Source organism: Schistocerca piceifrons, chromosome 1 (genome assembly GCF_021461385.2).
Source record: "Schistocerca piceifrons isolate TAMUIC-IGC-003096 chromosome 1, iqSchPice1.1, whole genome shotgun sequence".
Lineage (NCBI taxonomy): Eukaryota > Metazoa > Arthropoda > Insecta > Orthoptera > Acrididae > Schistocerca > Schistocerca piceifrons.
In genome coordinates, this window is record NC_060138.1 from 291,708,910 (window position 1) to 291,725,157 (window position 16,248).

The following is a 16,248-nucleotide window of genomic DNA, read 5'->3' on the forward strand; positions in this document are numbered from 1 at the left end:
TAGCACTTAGTGCATTGCCCCGTTACTGCGCTTGAGAAAACGGAAATTGCCGAAGGAAGTGAACACATTTTGCAGCATGTGTACTGTGTACAAAAGAGGAAGACATCGGAGATGATGGTTGTGTGTATCAAATGCATAGTGTACCCTGCCATAAAGCAGAATCTGAGGCAATTGTTTGAGGACAACAACATTGTCTTGCTGCAGGAGAGGGTGCTCAGCGTGCGGGCGAACGCTACGAAATCGAGAACTCGATTACAGCAGCTGCTTCTTATGCACCGACATAGTTACTTTACACACTGACATGCTACACACTACAGCTTGGAGCCATCTAAATGGTTCAAATGGCTCTGAGCACTATGGGACTTAACATCTGAGGTCATCAGTCCTCTAGAACTTAGAACTACTTAAACCTAACTAACCTAAAGACATCACACACATCCATGCCCGAGGCAGGATTCGAACCTGCGACCGTAGTGGTCTCGCCGTTCCAGACTGTAGTGCCTAGAACCGCTCGGCCACTCCGGCCGGCCCAGTAATATGGACAGACGACATCCATGCTCTAGAAATGATCCATAAGGTGGTTAAGTTATCACAGTATGGTAACATGATACACTCTCTGAATTAAAAAAAAAATAGAAAAAAACCACGGACGAATCGCACCCAAGTCATATAATGATTACGAACAGGAGTGAAAGGGAACACAATGACAAAGAGGCCGCCGATACTGCGAATGATCCCTCCAAAATGTTGTGTCTTATCGATTCTGCATGCATTAGACGACGCGTAACGCACATCATAAAAATACGCTTTTACTACGAAAAATTCCCAAGTTATCTCCTTTGGATGGGCGTCAGAGGAACTCTTGTGAGTGCTATTGTGAACAGTAAGTAATTTTGTTCTTAAAACATTTACTACTAGCATCATAAAATGCAGCAACATAGAGGTTGAACACGGTCGTTTATTTTATTTTTATTTTTTTCTAAAAGAAGACTGTAACCGTCACATATTCCCATGCCTCCTGTACCACCTCATGGATTGTGTGTCAGGTGACACTAAAAATCTACATATGTTTTAATATCTACCTTACAGACTCCACAATATTAAAGGAAGACTACGTAGCAATTTCGTTTCAGAACACATTACTGTGTATGTTCTGCTATGTACCTTTCTATGCACAATAAAAGAATATTTGTCGCCAGTTACCTATATTCGTTATTTTAATCAGATATCAACTGTTAAGTGCTTTGAACATGATTAATAATCATCAAATGTTCCACCTATGGAATAAGATGCGTGACAATAAGATTTCATTGCATTCGTTCCCGTGGCAGCGATAGATTTTACTGCATATCTGACGCCGTCCGTAAGTTTGGAAGCAATGAGTAAGTCTTTTTTACTAATATCAAAGCTTGAGTCACTCTGTGTTATAAGTTCTGGTGGCTCATTCGATAGACTGTGAGCGGCAAGTGTTCAGATCAGATACAGCATACAGTTTTGTCACAAATGGTCGAGATCTATGTAACTGGCAGAACACTGGAACCGCATACCGCCACAGTAGATGCATATACTTATTAAACAAATTATACAAAGATATACTTGGCACTAAATACATAGCCGTGTTAAGGCCCCTGTGGCACCGCACAGCCAGTGGAGTCGCAAACGGACCGTGCTGCGTTTCGGCAGCGCCGCGCGCCTGACCCCGTTCTCACACAGACGGCCAACAGCGGACGCAGCCGACACTCGATACCCGCTAAACTCTGCTCGCGCATTCTCCGCTCCGCTGTTTACGTCGCAGCGTCCCAGCTGTGGCACGAGCGTTCGCCAGCGGCCCCAATTGTAAGGCAGATGAGAGCTACGAGCCCTTACCGTTTCTAGTGCACTGCTGGCCATTAAAGCTGCAAACCATCAACAGACTTCAAGCAGGTGTGAAACGTGGTACTTTCTTGGAAGTGCGTTTATTTCCATTTCAACGTAGCAGAACATAATAGTTAGAAGTAATGCAAACTACGCTATGTACACAGGGTGATTTCGCTGCCCCTACCTATGAGTTTTACGCAACCCGCAACGCCTTTAGTTACCATGTGCAACTACTACATCAAAGGTGATCTATATAAATTTGTTCTTCTTTAATAACTGGAAAACTGTAGCCTCCAGCGAAAACGTATGCCAATAGGAAACATGACTACATTACATTTCCTACAAAAATACCATGTTCATTTTTTTTCTGTGGGACTAATACGAGGTGTGATTGGAAAGTGTTGAGAATGGGCTTGCAATTGTACATACTCACATGCTACTGTGATGAATCTCCTTCAAAATAGTCCCCTTCTGACTGAACACACCGACTCCAACGGTGTTTCCGCTATTGGAAAAATTCCTGGAAATTTTATTCCTGAAGTGTATTGAGGACGCTCTCCGTATTTGCCTGGATGTCTTCAATCGAGTCAAATCGCTTCCCTTTTAGAGAAAATTTCAGTTTAGGAAACAGGTAGAAGTCCGCACGGGCTAAATCAGGAGAATATGATGATTGTAGAAGCACAGGAATTTTGAAGTTGGACAAAAATTCAACGATGGAGAATTCACGATGAGTTGGAGCATTTCATAGTGTAGCACCCAACTCCTGTCTCTCTACAATGCAGGTCTGTTCTTCCGCACCTTTTCGTGCAAACGCTCAAGGACACAATTGTAGTATTCGTGGTTAATTTTCTGTCCTTCAGGGGTAAATCCATGATGCACAATACTGGTAGAATCGAAAAAAATCGCCAACATTGTCTTCACCTCCGACCGACTTTGCCGTGCTTTTTTCGGTCGTGGTGAACCTGGAGTGTTCCACTGCGAAGACTGCACTTTGGTTTCACGATCATATCCATATACACACGATTCGCCACCTGTAATTACCCTATTTAAAAAATCTGGGTCATTTCTAGTCTGATTAATCAGTTGTTGGCACTCTTCAAGTCGGTATTGTCTCTGGTCAGTTGACAACACTTTTGGAGAGAATTTTGCGGACACTCGACGTATGTTAAGATCGTCAGTTAAAATTGACTGAACTACCTAAAATCTTAAATTAAGTTCATCAGCCATCTCCCTATTTGTAAGTCTACGATCAGAGCACACTAAGTCGCGAACTTTCACAACATTTTCATTATTTTTGAGGTGGAAGGACAGCCGCATCGTGGTTCATCTTCAAATGATTCGCGGCTATTTTTAAATTGTTAAACCAAACAGAAACATTTTATTGGTTCATACAATTACCTCCAAAAGCTGTTTTTAATAGTTCGTAAGTCTCCAAAGCTGATTTCCCGGTTTTAATAAAAATTTCACACAAACTCATTGTTCTGACAGAATCCGGCAACAAGCCCTAACAGACCCGCTCTCAACCAGGTACCACAATGAACTGAATAAAGGAAATGCAGTTTCCTGTCAGAGGGAATTCAAGGACAAGGCAATAACGCATTCACCACCGTCCGTGTACAGGCCCGCCAAAACAGTAAGCAGTAGCGGATCCATTCTTAAAACTTTCCAATCACACCTCATAGTTTGCGTGAACTTGGATGTACTAGCCAACCTAAAAGCACGATACTGACGAAGGCTGTAGTTATTAGTCTGCAAATGAACCAAATACAGATGTAACGTTGTTTCACCCAGTGTAGAAACATACACAAATATGCACATATGTGTACATATACATATAGATACACATCTTCGCATATATACATGTAAACACACACAAACACTAACACGCACACATACTCTCTCTCTCTCTCTCTCTCTCTCTCTCTCTCTCACACACACACACACACACACACACACACACACACACACACACAAACTTCGTATGTATGCACATATATATAAGAGAATGCTGAAGAGGAGGGTGTCGAGGTCCATATACATGACACTGATTAGACCTCTGATGACGTACGCAGCTCCAGTCTGGGGATATGCAGCTCCTACACGACTGCGCCGCCTGCAGGTAATACAGAACAAAGTGCTACGAATCATTAGCAACGCTCCACGCTACACACGCACCGTGGATCTTCACCAAGAATACCGCCTATATACCCTCAAGGAAGTATTCAAAAAACACACCACACGACTATACAGGAACTCGAGACAGTCGAACAATCCTTTCATCCTCACTCTGGGAAACTACGATCACAACCACAGGTGGAACCACAAGCGGCCAAAGACACTACTAGCTAGGACATATCCACCCATGGTAAACTAACATACACAAAGAAGCGAAAAACGTCGGCAAGCCCCTGCACATCAGCAACACTGATTGATAATTACCAGCTGCTATTAGAGCCGACCAAAAGCAGGGACACCGACGAGCTCGCCCACTGACGCACAAACAAACCGCCAACATTACCTTACACTGTGCATCCGATATATGACGTATCTGACACAAAAAATAGTAAACCTAACTGTTGCAGGTTGCTGACGCTGAAGAGAGCTCTGCACCGGCAACCAGCGCCAGCCTCCGAGCAACACAACCGCACAACGTCAAAGGTATCGACATGCATGATACTCACTACTAACAAAGTCTACCCTTGCACGACCTATCGCAAGCAGCAAGACATCCGCTACTGCTCTTACCAACCGACCTAACTATCGCAGAGGTTTTTTTTTTCCCTTGGCTCTTGCCTTGGCACTTTTTTACCTCTTCCCTTCAGACCACCACCCTTCGTTCGACTTCGACCCAATCTATCTCCAGATGAGCGCGTATTAATGGTTAACCTTAACCAGACGTACGCAAACATCGCAGTACCCACATCCTGCGACACCTCACTTTAGTGAATACTAACCCCTATGCAGAGATGGCAGTAGACCTATTGAGTTGGCCATCATGCCGGTGTGGGCGTGGAGGGGCTCCACCTCTTTTTGAAAAAGACTAATAACCCTGAATTATTTATGTAAAATCTCTTAAAGCGAACGTTCTAACATTCTTTATTCTTCGTATCTATATATTTGCAACTCTCTGACGCTAGAGGGCTCCAAGCTGTAGTGTGTAACATGGCAGTGTGTAAAGTAACTATGTCGGTGCGTGAGAAGCAGCATGCTGTAATCGAGTTCTCGATTTCGTAGCGTTCGTCCACACACCGAGCACCCTCTCCTGCGGCAAGACAATGTTGTTGTCCTCAAACAATTGCCTCAGATTCTGCTTTATGGTAGGATACACTATGCATTTGCTACACACAACCATCATCTCCGATGTCTTCCTCATTTGTACACAGTACACATGCTGTAAAATGTATTCACTTCCTTCCGCAATTTGCGTTTTCTCAAGCGCAGTAACGTGACAACACACTATCTACAAAGCACAAACCCCATACCGTAACCCCACCTCAGGGTACTTTACTGTTGGCAGTACACATGACAGCAGGCAAGGTTCTCCAGGGATTACTCGTTTCCATTCACACACTGCCCAGTGGTGTCACTCTTTACTCTAACCCAACCATCACTTAGCACTGAACTACAGAAATTTGTGACTTACGAGGAGCTCCTCGACCATTGTACCTCATTCTTTATAACTCCCTTCCCAAAGCTCGTGTGCTGCCTGGACTGCTGGTAGCATTGTGGAGCTCACGAGAGATTCCTCCCACTGATATAATGCGATTTCTTACAGTCACCCTCCGCAACACCGGACGGTCTCTTCCCGACAGTATACTAGGTCTGCCGGGTGATGACTTATCTGTGGACGCTCCTCGGCGTTTCCACTTCACAATCACACGAGCAACAGGCGGCATGGGCAACTTTAGAGGGTTAAAATGTTTCTGAAGGATTTGTTACTCATGTGACATCCAGTGACTAGTCCCCATTCGAAGTCTCTGAGGTTTCCTGATCCACCCACTCTGCTCTTACTGCTTCTTTAGTGACAATGCCGCACGCCTCCTATTATACTGGCGGGTCCGCCTCTCGTGACACTCAGAGCTCCGTTTCACATTACATTGGGATGCTCGGATATTTTTGACCAGATAGTGTATATTTGACGGCGGTAAAATCTTATACATTATGGGGTGTCATTCTTTGGGAATAGTTAATCGAGAGGCAAGAACTGTTTTAGACGAGCTTGATTTTGTGATGGCAAAATGCTTCAACTGTATTGGGTTCAATAGCACAGACTGCCTATGGTTTAGAACGGATAAAAGTTCATTTCAGGAAAGTGATATGAGAGCAAGGCAGTTTTGATTTCTTCACGTCCTCTCTTCTTTGCATCGGGCTTTCTGTGCCAATACGTTTGCGAAGAACGGGGGCATTATAAAGGTAACCTCCTGTCACGTGTGCCAGCCAATAAACACACATGAAGAAAACTTTTGCATCACCCCAGTTCCCAGAGCTCCTGAAGATAGAAGTAGACTGTGGATATTGTACCACAGACACAGTCACTTGGCTGTTCAGAAATGTCACTAAACCCACCCAAAGATTTAAATAACCATGTATGAGCAGCGCCTATTAGACAGAGGGGGTCCGATAACCAATCAGTTTCAGTCATTCCACCAGGAAGGAGGTACTCGGCTCGTGTTGTCTGTAGTTCAACCATGCCTAGACGGTCAATACCTCGGTTCGACCGCGTCCGCATTGTTACTTTGTGCCAGGAAAGGCTCTCATCAAAGGAAGTGTCCAGGCGTCTCGGAGTCAATCTAACCGATGTTGTTCGAATATCAAGGAGATACAGAGAGACATGTCTCGCTCAGGCCGCCCAAGGGCTACTACTGCAGTGTATTACCACTACCTACGGATTATGGCTCGGAAGAACCCTGACAGCAACACGCCACCATGTTGAATAATGCTTTTCGTGCAGCCAGGACTCGAACTGTGTGTAATAGGCGGCATGATACGCAACTTCACTCCCGACGTCCATGGCGAGGTTTATCTTTGCAATCACGACACCATGCAGCGAGGTACAGATGGGGCCAACAACAAGCCGATTGGACCGCTCAGGATTGGCATCACGTTCTCTTCACCCAGGAGTGTCGCATATGCCTTCAACCAGACAATCGTCGGAGACGTGTTTGGAGGCAACCCGGTCAGGCTGAACGCCTTGGACACACTGCCCAGCGAGTGTAGCAAGGTGGAGGGTTTTTGCTGTTTTTGGGTGGCATTATGTGGGGCCGACGTACGCCGCTGGTGGTCATGGAAGACGCCGTAACGGCTGTACGATACGTGACTGCCATCCTCCGACCGATAGTGCAACCATATCGGCAGCATATTGGCTAGGCCATCGTCTTCATGGACGACAATTCGCGCCCCCATCGAGCGCATCTTGTGAATGATTTCCTTCAGGATAACGACATCGCTCGGCTTGAGTGGCCAGCATGTTTTCCATACATGAACCCTATAGAACATGCCTGGGATAGATTGAAAAGGGCTGTTTATGGACGACGGGACCCACCAACCAGTCTGAGGAATCTACGCCGAATCGCCGTTGATGAGTGGGTCAATCCGGACCAAAAGTGCCTTGATGAACTTGTGGATGGTATGCTACGACGATTACAGGCATGCATCAATTCAAGAGGATGTGTTGCTGGGTATTAGAGGTACCGGTGTCTACAGCAATCGGGACCACCACCTGTGAAGGTCTTGTAGTATGGTGGTACAACATGCAACGTGTGGTTTTCATGAGCAATAGAAATGGCGGAAATGATGTGTTTATAGATCTGTGTTCCAATTTTCTGTACAGGTTCGTAAACTTTAGCAACACAGGTGATGCAAAATATTGTTGATGTGTGTACATCTCTTCGTGCAGTGCAGGATCAGCCAGTTGCCACGCCGTTTTTGTCCATGGATGCCGACTATACACAATGCTGTGCCATACAGTAATGAGAATGTGTGAGGACGGCAGAAAACGGGCGACCTATACCAGTTACGGTCGTGTGCTGGCGGCATTGGTGTCGGATCCACAGTGTCTACGGTGAGTATCGCAGCTGAGGAGGAAAGCATATCAGACTGGTCAGACACTTCTGGAGCTGGTGCAGGTTTTGGGTTGCGAGTAGAATGGTGGACAAGTAATGATGTTTATTAATGGATATTCTGAATTTAAAACATTACTGTCCGATGGAAGCAACACATATGCGTCGTTCCAAGAAAGACAGAATGCAGAACTCCACATTTAGCGCCTTTCAGTGTGTTCTATTCTCTGCGGCTGCGAACATTCTGGAAAGATGTCATATTAATGCTACGTTAAACCGTGTTCTTGTTCCAAACAGCATAACTTGACTAGTTCTGGACCCCAGCTGGTTTTTGAAAAGCGTTTTAAAGGTGAAGCTTTTTAGTTGTTATCTAATTTTTATTTTTATTTTGCGTCATCGTTCTTGTTACTGATTTGATACTGCCGGCCATGCCTTCCTCTTCTACGTGATCTCTTCACCTTAGAGTGGTTCTTGCATCAAATACCCTCGATTATTTGTACGATACGTTCAAATTTCAGATATCTAGCCACACATTCACAATCGTTTCGCAAACAGCTCATTTGTAAATACATGTTACTGGAAAGATTTTTCTTCTATTATTGTATATTTTCGTCCTGGTCAATTTTCGCTGCTCATTATTATACGTTTCGTATACCACACTAAGTCGATTGTACGTAGAATGCGGCTCAAATTGTCGGCGTGCCGTGATTCTTTGTACCCTTGTGGTCAACATGGAAGAGTGTAGTGCTATTTCTCAAAAACTTCCATGATGTGTAGAAATTATTATTGATAGCTGGCAAGCTATAACCACACGTTCTTTTTATCTTAATATGATTTTAAATAAACAAACAATGGCTTTCAGTTAAAGTAACCTATGTACACCGAAATATGATCTATACGATACGTTGAACTTAATAGACAAATTTATTTTTTGTTAATCAAAATCTGCTCGAATATATTTTACAATGAGAATTTGAGACTAGAGATATATGTTGCAGAGAAAATACTTACAGAGGAAAAGTTGGAATTTGTAGGCGTAGAGACATCGAATAATGGGCGTTATCTCTGAAAAGAAAAAAAGGATGACAGAGATTTGATATGTCTTGCAACATGTGCACAACAAACAAAAGTGTAATGTTTAAGTGATAGAAACAGCATAAAGCTACACAGATGAATGAGAGCACTTTTAGTAGGAATCCTGCTCGAACGACACGGTTCTGAGTTCCATTACCGAAAACCATAAGCATTAGTTTGAGGACGTTTATTACATCATACATTCCTGTGCAAAAGCGGAAGAATTATTCTCGAGTCGGCTTACAGATTGCATCTTAATGATTATCCACCAAAAAATCTATTGCGGCACTGCTTGTATAATAAGGTAAGAAGGTACGGAAATGTAGCTCAGATCAGTTTGTCTCTGAGAAAATCTTTCAGTTTCCTTTTTTTTTCAGTGTTGTTTCTTCCCTCCTTGCAAACAACCCACGAGCCAGTCATCGACGCTTATTGGAGTTATCTGGTGAGCACCTTAGCGTGTAGTCTCCACGAACTGTTAGTAGGAGCTATCCGCTGTGCTGCAAGATTCTCTGTGTGATATACATAATGAGTCAAAAAGGACTTTATAACTTTGGAATGATGTAGAAATTTATTGAGAAAACTTACAGTATCGGTAGATGTGTCATTTTGTAGCAAATAACCTCAAGTTTCACACAAAAGTGTCAAGTGTCATTTTGCTTCGATGTGACTTACATTTGTGATGCGGCAAACATTCCACCGATAATCAAATTCTTCCCACCCTTTTTGAGGCAAATCGGGTGTATCCTGTGTAATGGCAGCGCAGATTCGACTTTTCAGGTCAGCTAAATTGTTTGGTAGAGAAGGAACATACAAGTGGTATTTAATGAAACCCCAGAGGATGAACTCCAGAGGTGTGAAGTAGGGGAGCGAGGTGGCCATGCGACAGGCCTTTCATGGTCAATCCACCGATCTGGGAAGCTCTGCTCTGGCGCTTCTGTTAGCAGAATGGGCTACTGATCAACTGCATGAATCAATCTTGAGGTTGTTTGCTAGAAAATGACGCATATGTCGATTCTGTAAATTACATCAGTAAATTTCTGTATAATTTCAAAGTTGTAACATCCTGTGTTGTTTTATGATTGAGTTAATCGCAGTTTGATTTAAAAAGTTTACTGGTTCCAACCTGGCTTGTTTACATTGCTAAGACTGTTTTTGTTGGCGATATTTGGGGCGGTTTTTCTGCTTTCGCTCTATCGAGTTCGAGCCCTATTGATAATTTATGAACATTTTATGAGCTGGTTATTTGTGATTTATTTTGTACTCAGGATTAATTTAAGTTGCTTGGGCACTTTAATGAGACAGCCGCTTCTAGTTTATGAAAATTCTAACAGTGTTCTTCTGATTTACGTGTCATATGACAGTTCACGATACTCATATTTCGGTCTCCAGCCGGAACATATCGTCATCTGGATACAATATATGGCGGGTTAGCGCGACGGATTACCCACCTGATGATGGCGGCCAGGTGGACCGCCGAAATATTGTGTCCAGATGACGATATGTTCCGGCTGCAGACTCGACATGAGAGAGTTTACGGAACCACATAATAGTTCACATTTTTTTTTTTACAGCTGCATATTGCCCGTTGTGATCTGGTGTCAACTAAATGTTTGTTGATATTCTTTTCGCTAGGCAATATTGCGGGTATTTCGATTACCAGCATTTGAAGCCGACTGCAGAACGATTCTACTGTCGCAAATGTACACTGGTGTCCAAAATTAAATCAACAAACCTCTGTTTCCCCGTACTTTGTCTAATTCACGATACAACCGCATAAACTGTCAACAGATGTCATTACGATCGTGTTCTGCACGGAAGATGGCATTCGATCAACGGGCAACCACACCAACAATGACGTCTGGACACCTATCAGCCCGCATCTCGTGGTCGTGCGGTAGCGTTCTCGCTTCCCACGCCCGGGTTCCCGGGTTCGATTCCCGGCGGGGTCAGGGATTTTCTCTGCCTCGTGATGGCTGGGTGTTGTGTGCTGTCCTTAGGTTAGTTAGGTTTAAGTAGTTCTAAGTTCTAGGGGACTTATGACCACAGCAGTTGAGTCCCATAGTGCTCAGAGCCATTTGAACCATTTTTGACACCTATCAAGCGGGGTAGTGTTTGCGGGACAGTCCCACATGCACAATCGCTGTGTACACATTCACAGACGATGCAGTATGGCACAAAGAAGACGCCCACAGATTCTGTGCTGTGGAAGGCCATATAAAGAATGGAAGCAGGAGAGTCGCAAACTGACGTGGTCCGATGGCTTAATGTAACACGTTTCTCGAATGAGGCGACAATTTATAGAGATCGAAACTGTATCCCTGAGCCCAGGGCAGGACAGACCACGTGTCACATCAGAAACAGGGGATCGTTATTTGGTTGTACGGGCACGACCCTACCGCCTTAGTACTGCACTGCAACTGTTATCTGACCTCGCAGCATCCCATGGACATATTGTATCGAGGGAAACGGTGTACAGAAGGCAGCAGCTGAGTGGTCTTTATTGTTGGACACCTGCTGTCTGTTTAACTCTTGCGTATCTTCACAGACGGAAACGTTTGGAGTGGAGCCATCAATATGCCATTAGGGCGATCTAACAGTTTTCCAATGCTCTTTTCACATATGAGTCCCGATTTGGTCTAGAGAGTGATTCTCAACAGATTTGCATCTGAAGGACACGTGGAACACAGTTTCGAAAGAGAAGGATCCCTAATGGTGTGGGCAGGGATTTTAAGGTGAATCAGAAAGACTTAACTGCTGTCAGTTACTGTGGGGGGTTCTTGAGATCTCATGCACCGTTGTTGCCAGGGCTATGGACCAAGACTTCGCGTTGATGGACGGAAATGCTCGACCTCATAGAGCACACGGGTGGTTGATTATTTTTTGGAAACGGAAGATACTGAGCGCATGGCGGGGCCTCCTTGCTCGTCCGATTTGAATCCCATAGAGCATGTCTGGGTGCACTAGGGAGACGGGTTGCGTCACGTTAGCATCCGCCAATCACTCTCCAAGACTTGTGAGCTGTGCAGGAAGAATGGGCGTTATCGCTTCAACATGAAATTGATGACATCATTCACACAATGTCCAGTCGTTGTGAGGTGATCTATTGGTATCAGAGGCGATCACATCCGATACTGAACACACTGTCCAGTTGTCAGAATGTGCGAGCAAACACGTTATGTTGAAAAAATACGAACATTTTTGTCTACCATTATGCGTGTTGCAGTTAATAACGCTCTGTATTATTTACAGTGTTTCTACTTTACTATCACCTGTTTATACTGTTTTGTGGAAAAATAAACGTAACCTTGCAAAATTTCCGTTTGTTGCTTTAATTTTGGACACCAGCATATATTTCGCTTAGGGGCTACGGAAGTGAGAGAAATTCGTGCTCGTACAGAGCCTTGTAGACAGCCATTTTCCCCCCGCTCTGTTTGTGACTAGAACAGGAAAGGAAATTACCAGTAGCGGTACATGGTACCCTCCGGCATGCAATATATATATAAAATCTGGAACGTTTGTTAGTTGAAATATTTCCTGTCTGTTGTAGTTGTACCTGTATTCATACTGTGGTTAGCTGAATTTATTTTGAGACAGAACCAGCTGAGTGAGGTGAGGCTCGACACAATGTCACGATTTGAAATTTCAAATTAATATTGATCAAATTTTAATCACCAATTGTTTGTTGCTGACTTTCTTGGGCTGTTATAAATAATTTCATTCATTTGCGTTTGTCAAATTTCACGTGTTAAATAGACTCCACATGACAGTTTTCACAACTTATTAAATAAAATCAATTTATTCCTGAGTGATGTGTTATGTTTCTTTCTGGCGTGGCCACTCGCAGTTCCTTGCTTGCTACCGTTTTCATATGTTCTTCTTCGAATAAGGGACGTGGGTGGTTTCTGTGAATTTTTACAGAATAAAAGTTTATAAATCAGAAATCTTGTGACTCATGTTATTATCATGCATAACGGAGAACTAAGCACATTTTGTGTAGGAGACTAGTCTTGATGAGTTTCAAGAGGAAAAATACCGTACTCTCTCTCTCTCTCTCTATTCGTTTAGTCGGTTCCGACTCTTCGTGACCGCATGAACCAAATCACGCCACTTTTTCCTGTCTTGCACTTTCTCCCGTAGACCTTCCAGGTTGGAACACATTGCTTCTGTGATGCCATCGATCCATCTCATCCTCTGACGTCCTCTTCTTCTAGTTCCTTCAATCTTCCCCAGCATTAATGTTTTTTCCAGCGAGGCATGCCTTCGCATTGTGTGTCCAAAGTAGGTCAGCTTTTGTTTTAAGATTAGACCTTCCAGGGAGAAATCTGGTTTAATTTGCTCCAATATTGATCTGTTGGTTCTCTTTGCAGTCCATGGAACTCTAAGAAGTTTCCTCCAACACCACAATTCGAAGGAGTCAATTCTTCGCCGTTCAGCCTTTCTAATGGTCCAGGTCTCACATCCATACATCACAACTGGAAAGACCATAGCCCTCACAAATACCGTACAGAGGTTTGCAAAGTAAAGGACGCAGTTATATTAAAACTCCACATACTTAATTGAGTGGTCAGTGCTTCCTATTGCCATCAGGAGGACCTGGGTTGAATTTCCAGCACTGCCAGGCACTTTTCCTCGGTGCGAGGAGTGGAGGGCGGTTTAGTCAGACTCCTGATGTAAATGAGCAAATATTTGAATGAGATGTAGTGGCTCCAAGTTGTGGAAAATCGACAACGTCTTGGAGAGCGCAGTGCTAACCCAATGACCCTCCAAACCGTTTCTAAACACCGGAACTAGACAGAGGATGACGTGTCGGCCGGTCGGCATCGCACTGTTTTCTGAGCTTGATCACTGACTCAGTTATTACTAAAGAAGCAGGAGTACTAGTCACATTCGTTGAATTCGAGGAAGCTTTTAATATTTGAACTTAATAATCCGGACTGTTCATGCAGTGAAGGTGTTCACGGCCGGACGTCATAGTTACTGGCGAGTCTTCCCGGCTGTATGCCCGTGATCGAAGAAACTTTTCGGTTCCTGACGTTTCGTCCAGAGATGCATCGGATATCTCTGGAGGTGCTCCATGCGACGCTGAGTCATGCTTACTGACGAGTCAGACGTCGGAGAACGAGATAAATACTTCCTAAAGCGGTGGTGAAAGAGTTCGCGCGTCATCAGCAGAGGTAGCCTTTGTCAGACATAAAACTTAACTACCGATTGTTGCTTGTTATGCCCACTTTACACAGTATTTATCTCGCTCTCCGACATCCGATTCGTCAGTCGGCAAGACTCAACGTCGCCAGGAACACTTCCGACGATGTCCAGCGTAGCTCCGGAGGAAACGTCAGAAACCGAAAAGTCACTTCGACCACGGCCATACAGCCCGGTAGACTCATCAGCATTCTTGACTCTGTTTCGCATAACTATAAAAAATGAGAAAAACGGTTTGGGCATTGTAGTACTTACCATGATAGGCATCAGCTATCAGGAAAGAGGCGTAACACTGAAAAGAAACGATCGTTAGTAAAAATCGTAAAAACGTGTCATAGATGTGTTGCAGAAAGGTGAGAAGACATACTAACAATGATGAAGAAGACCGTAGAGTAGGCGGAAGACAGGTGGTTGCAGGCGCAGAACCCGCTGTCGGCGATAGGCAGCTTCATTCCTGAAACACAGGAAGCCACGGCTGACGTTCATACTGTGGGAAAGTACACTGCTATAAACTGAAGTCTGTCTGAACTTTTATGCTGTGCAATCAGAACGGAACTATATGCACTTTACAAAAAAAGTGTTCAAATGTGTGTGAAATCTTATGGGATTTAACTGCTAAGGTCATCAGTCCCTAAGCTTACACACCACTTAACCTAAATTATCCTAAGGACAAACACACACACACCCATGCCCAAGGGAGGACTCGAACCTCCGCCGGGATCAACCGCACAGTCCATGACTGCAGCGCCCTAGACCGCTCGGCTAATTCCGCGCGGCCATGCACTTCACAGGTCTTATAAACTTCGGGAGGTCCTTGTCTGTTAACAATATGCAACAGGCAGCAGGCAGGTTCCGTATTCTTGGATTTCCGGAAAGCATTTGACACGCTGTCCCTCTACAGACTGGTAACGAAGGTACGAGCGTACGAAATTGGTTCCAAGATACTTGAGTTGTTCGAAGATTCATTATGAGATAGAACGCAGTGCGTTGTCATCGACGGCCAGTGATCGCTGAAGATAAGGGCGCTATCACGAGTGTCCCCGGAAAGCGTAATATGACCCCTCTTTTTCTCCACATAACGCAAATGATCTACCACCTACAGAGTGAACAAAAATCTGCGGCTGTTTGCTGATGACGTCATTACGTACGTGAAGTTGTCGTAGTTAGGTGCCTGTAGTATAAAACAAATGACTTACGTCAAATTTATGGTTGGTGTGATGACTGGCACCTTATTGTGCATGTATAAAAATGTAAGTTAATAATACAGACGAGCAGGGAAAATGGAACTGTGATGTTCGAAGCATTAGTGGTATCCTGAGTAGCATGTCGATTAAACATATAGAAGCGTAACATTGCGAAGCGATATGAAACGGAAGGAGCAGGTAAGTGCGGTAGTGGGGTACGTGGTTGGTTTTCTTCGGTTTCTTGGGAGAATGTCATCTGTTTATTGGGAGAATATCGTCTGTAAAGGAGACAGCATATAGGACGCTGGTGCGACCTATTCTTGAGTACTGCTCGAGTGTTTTGGATCCTTACGAGATCAGATTAAAGGAAGACATACTCAGAGGCAGGCTACTAGAATTGTTACCGGTAGGTTAGATCAGAACGCGAGTATCACGCAGATGCTTCGCGAACTCAACTGGGAATCCCTGCAGTGAAGACGACACTCTTTTCGCGAAACATCGCTGAGGAAATTAAGAGACCTGGCATTTGCAGTTGACGGGGAAGTTATTCTGCTGCCGCCAACATACAATACGCGTAAAGACTACGAAGGTAAGATAAGAGAAACTAGAACTCGTCCGGAGGCACATAGACAGTCGTTTATCCCTCGCTCTATTTGAAAGTTGAACAGGAAAGGAAATGACTAGTAGTTGTACAGGGTACCCTCCACCATGTACCGTACTGTTGCTTGCGGAGTATGTTTGTATGTAGATGTAGAGATGCTGATTTCTGTTATTTCTGTTAATCTTTGGGTATATGTATGGCATTTTGTGTCAGTGTGAGCGTGAAATAAATACTTCTTTTGTCGCAACGATGGCGCTCCCATCTTATCATT

At 44.2% G+C, this 16,248-nt stretch overlaps 1 protein-coding gene across 1 annotated transcript in view; it reads right to left on the bottom strand.

Annotated features, from left to right (window-relative positions):
- Positions 1 to 16,248, bottom strand: part of LOC124783268 — a 114,140-nt gene that overhangs the window by 41,459 nt on the left and 56,433 nt on the right. Inside the window, exons 4-6 of the mRNA XM_047254007.1 lie at positions 14,564 to 14,646; positions 14,448 to 14,484; positions 8,928 to 8,981 (exon numbers count right to left, since the gene is read on the bottom strand). Coding sequence (XP_047109963.1) covers positions 8,928 to 8,981; positions 14,448 to 14,484; positions 14,564 to 14,646 — 174 coding nt within the window. The remainder of the gene's footprint in view (positions 1 to 8,927; positions 8,982 to 14,447; positions 14,485 to 14,563; positions 14,647 to 16,248) is intronic.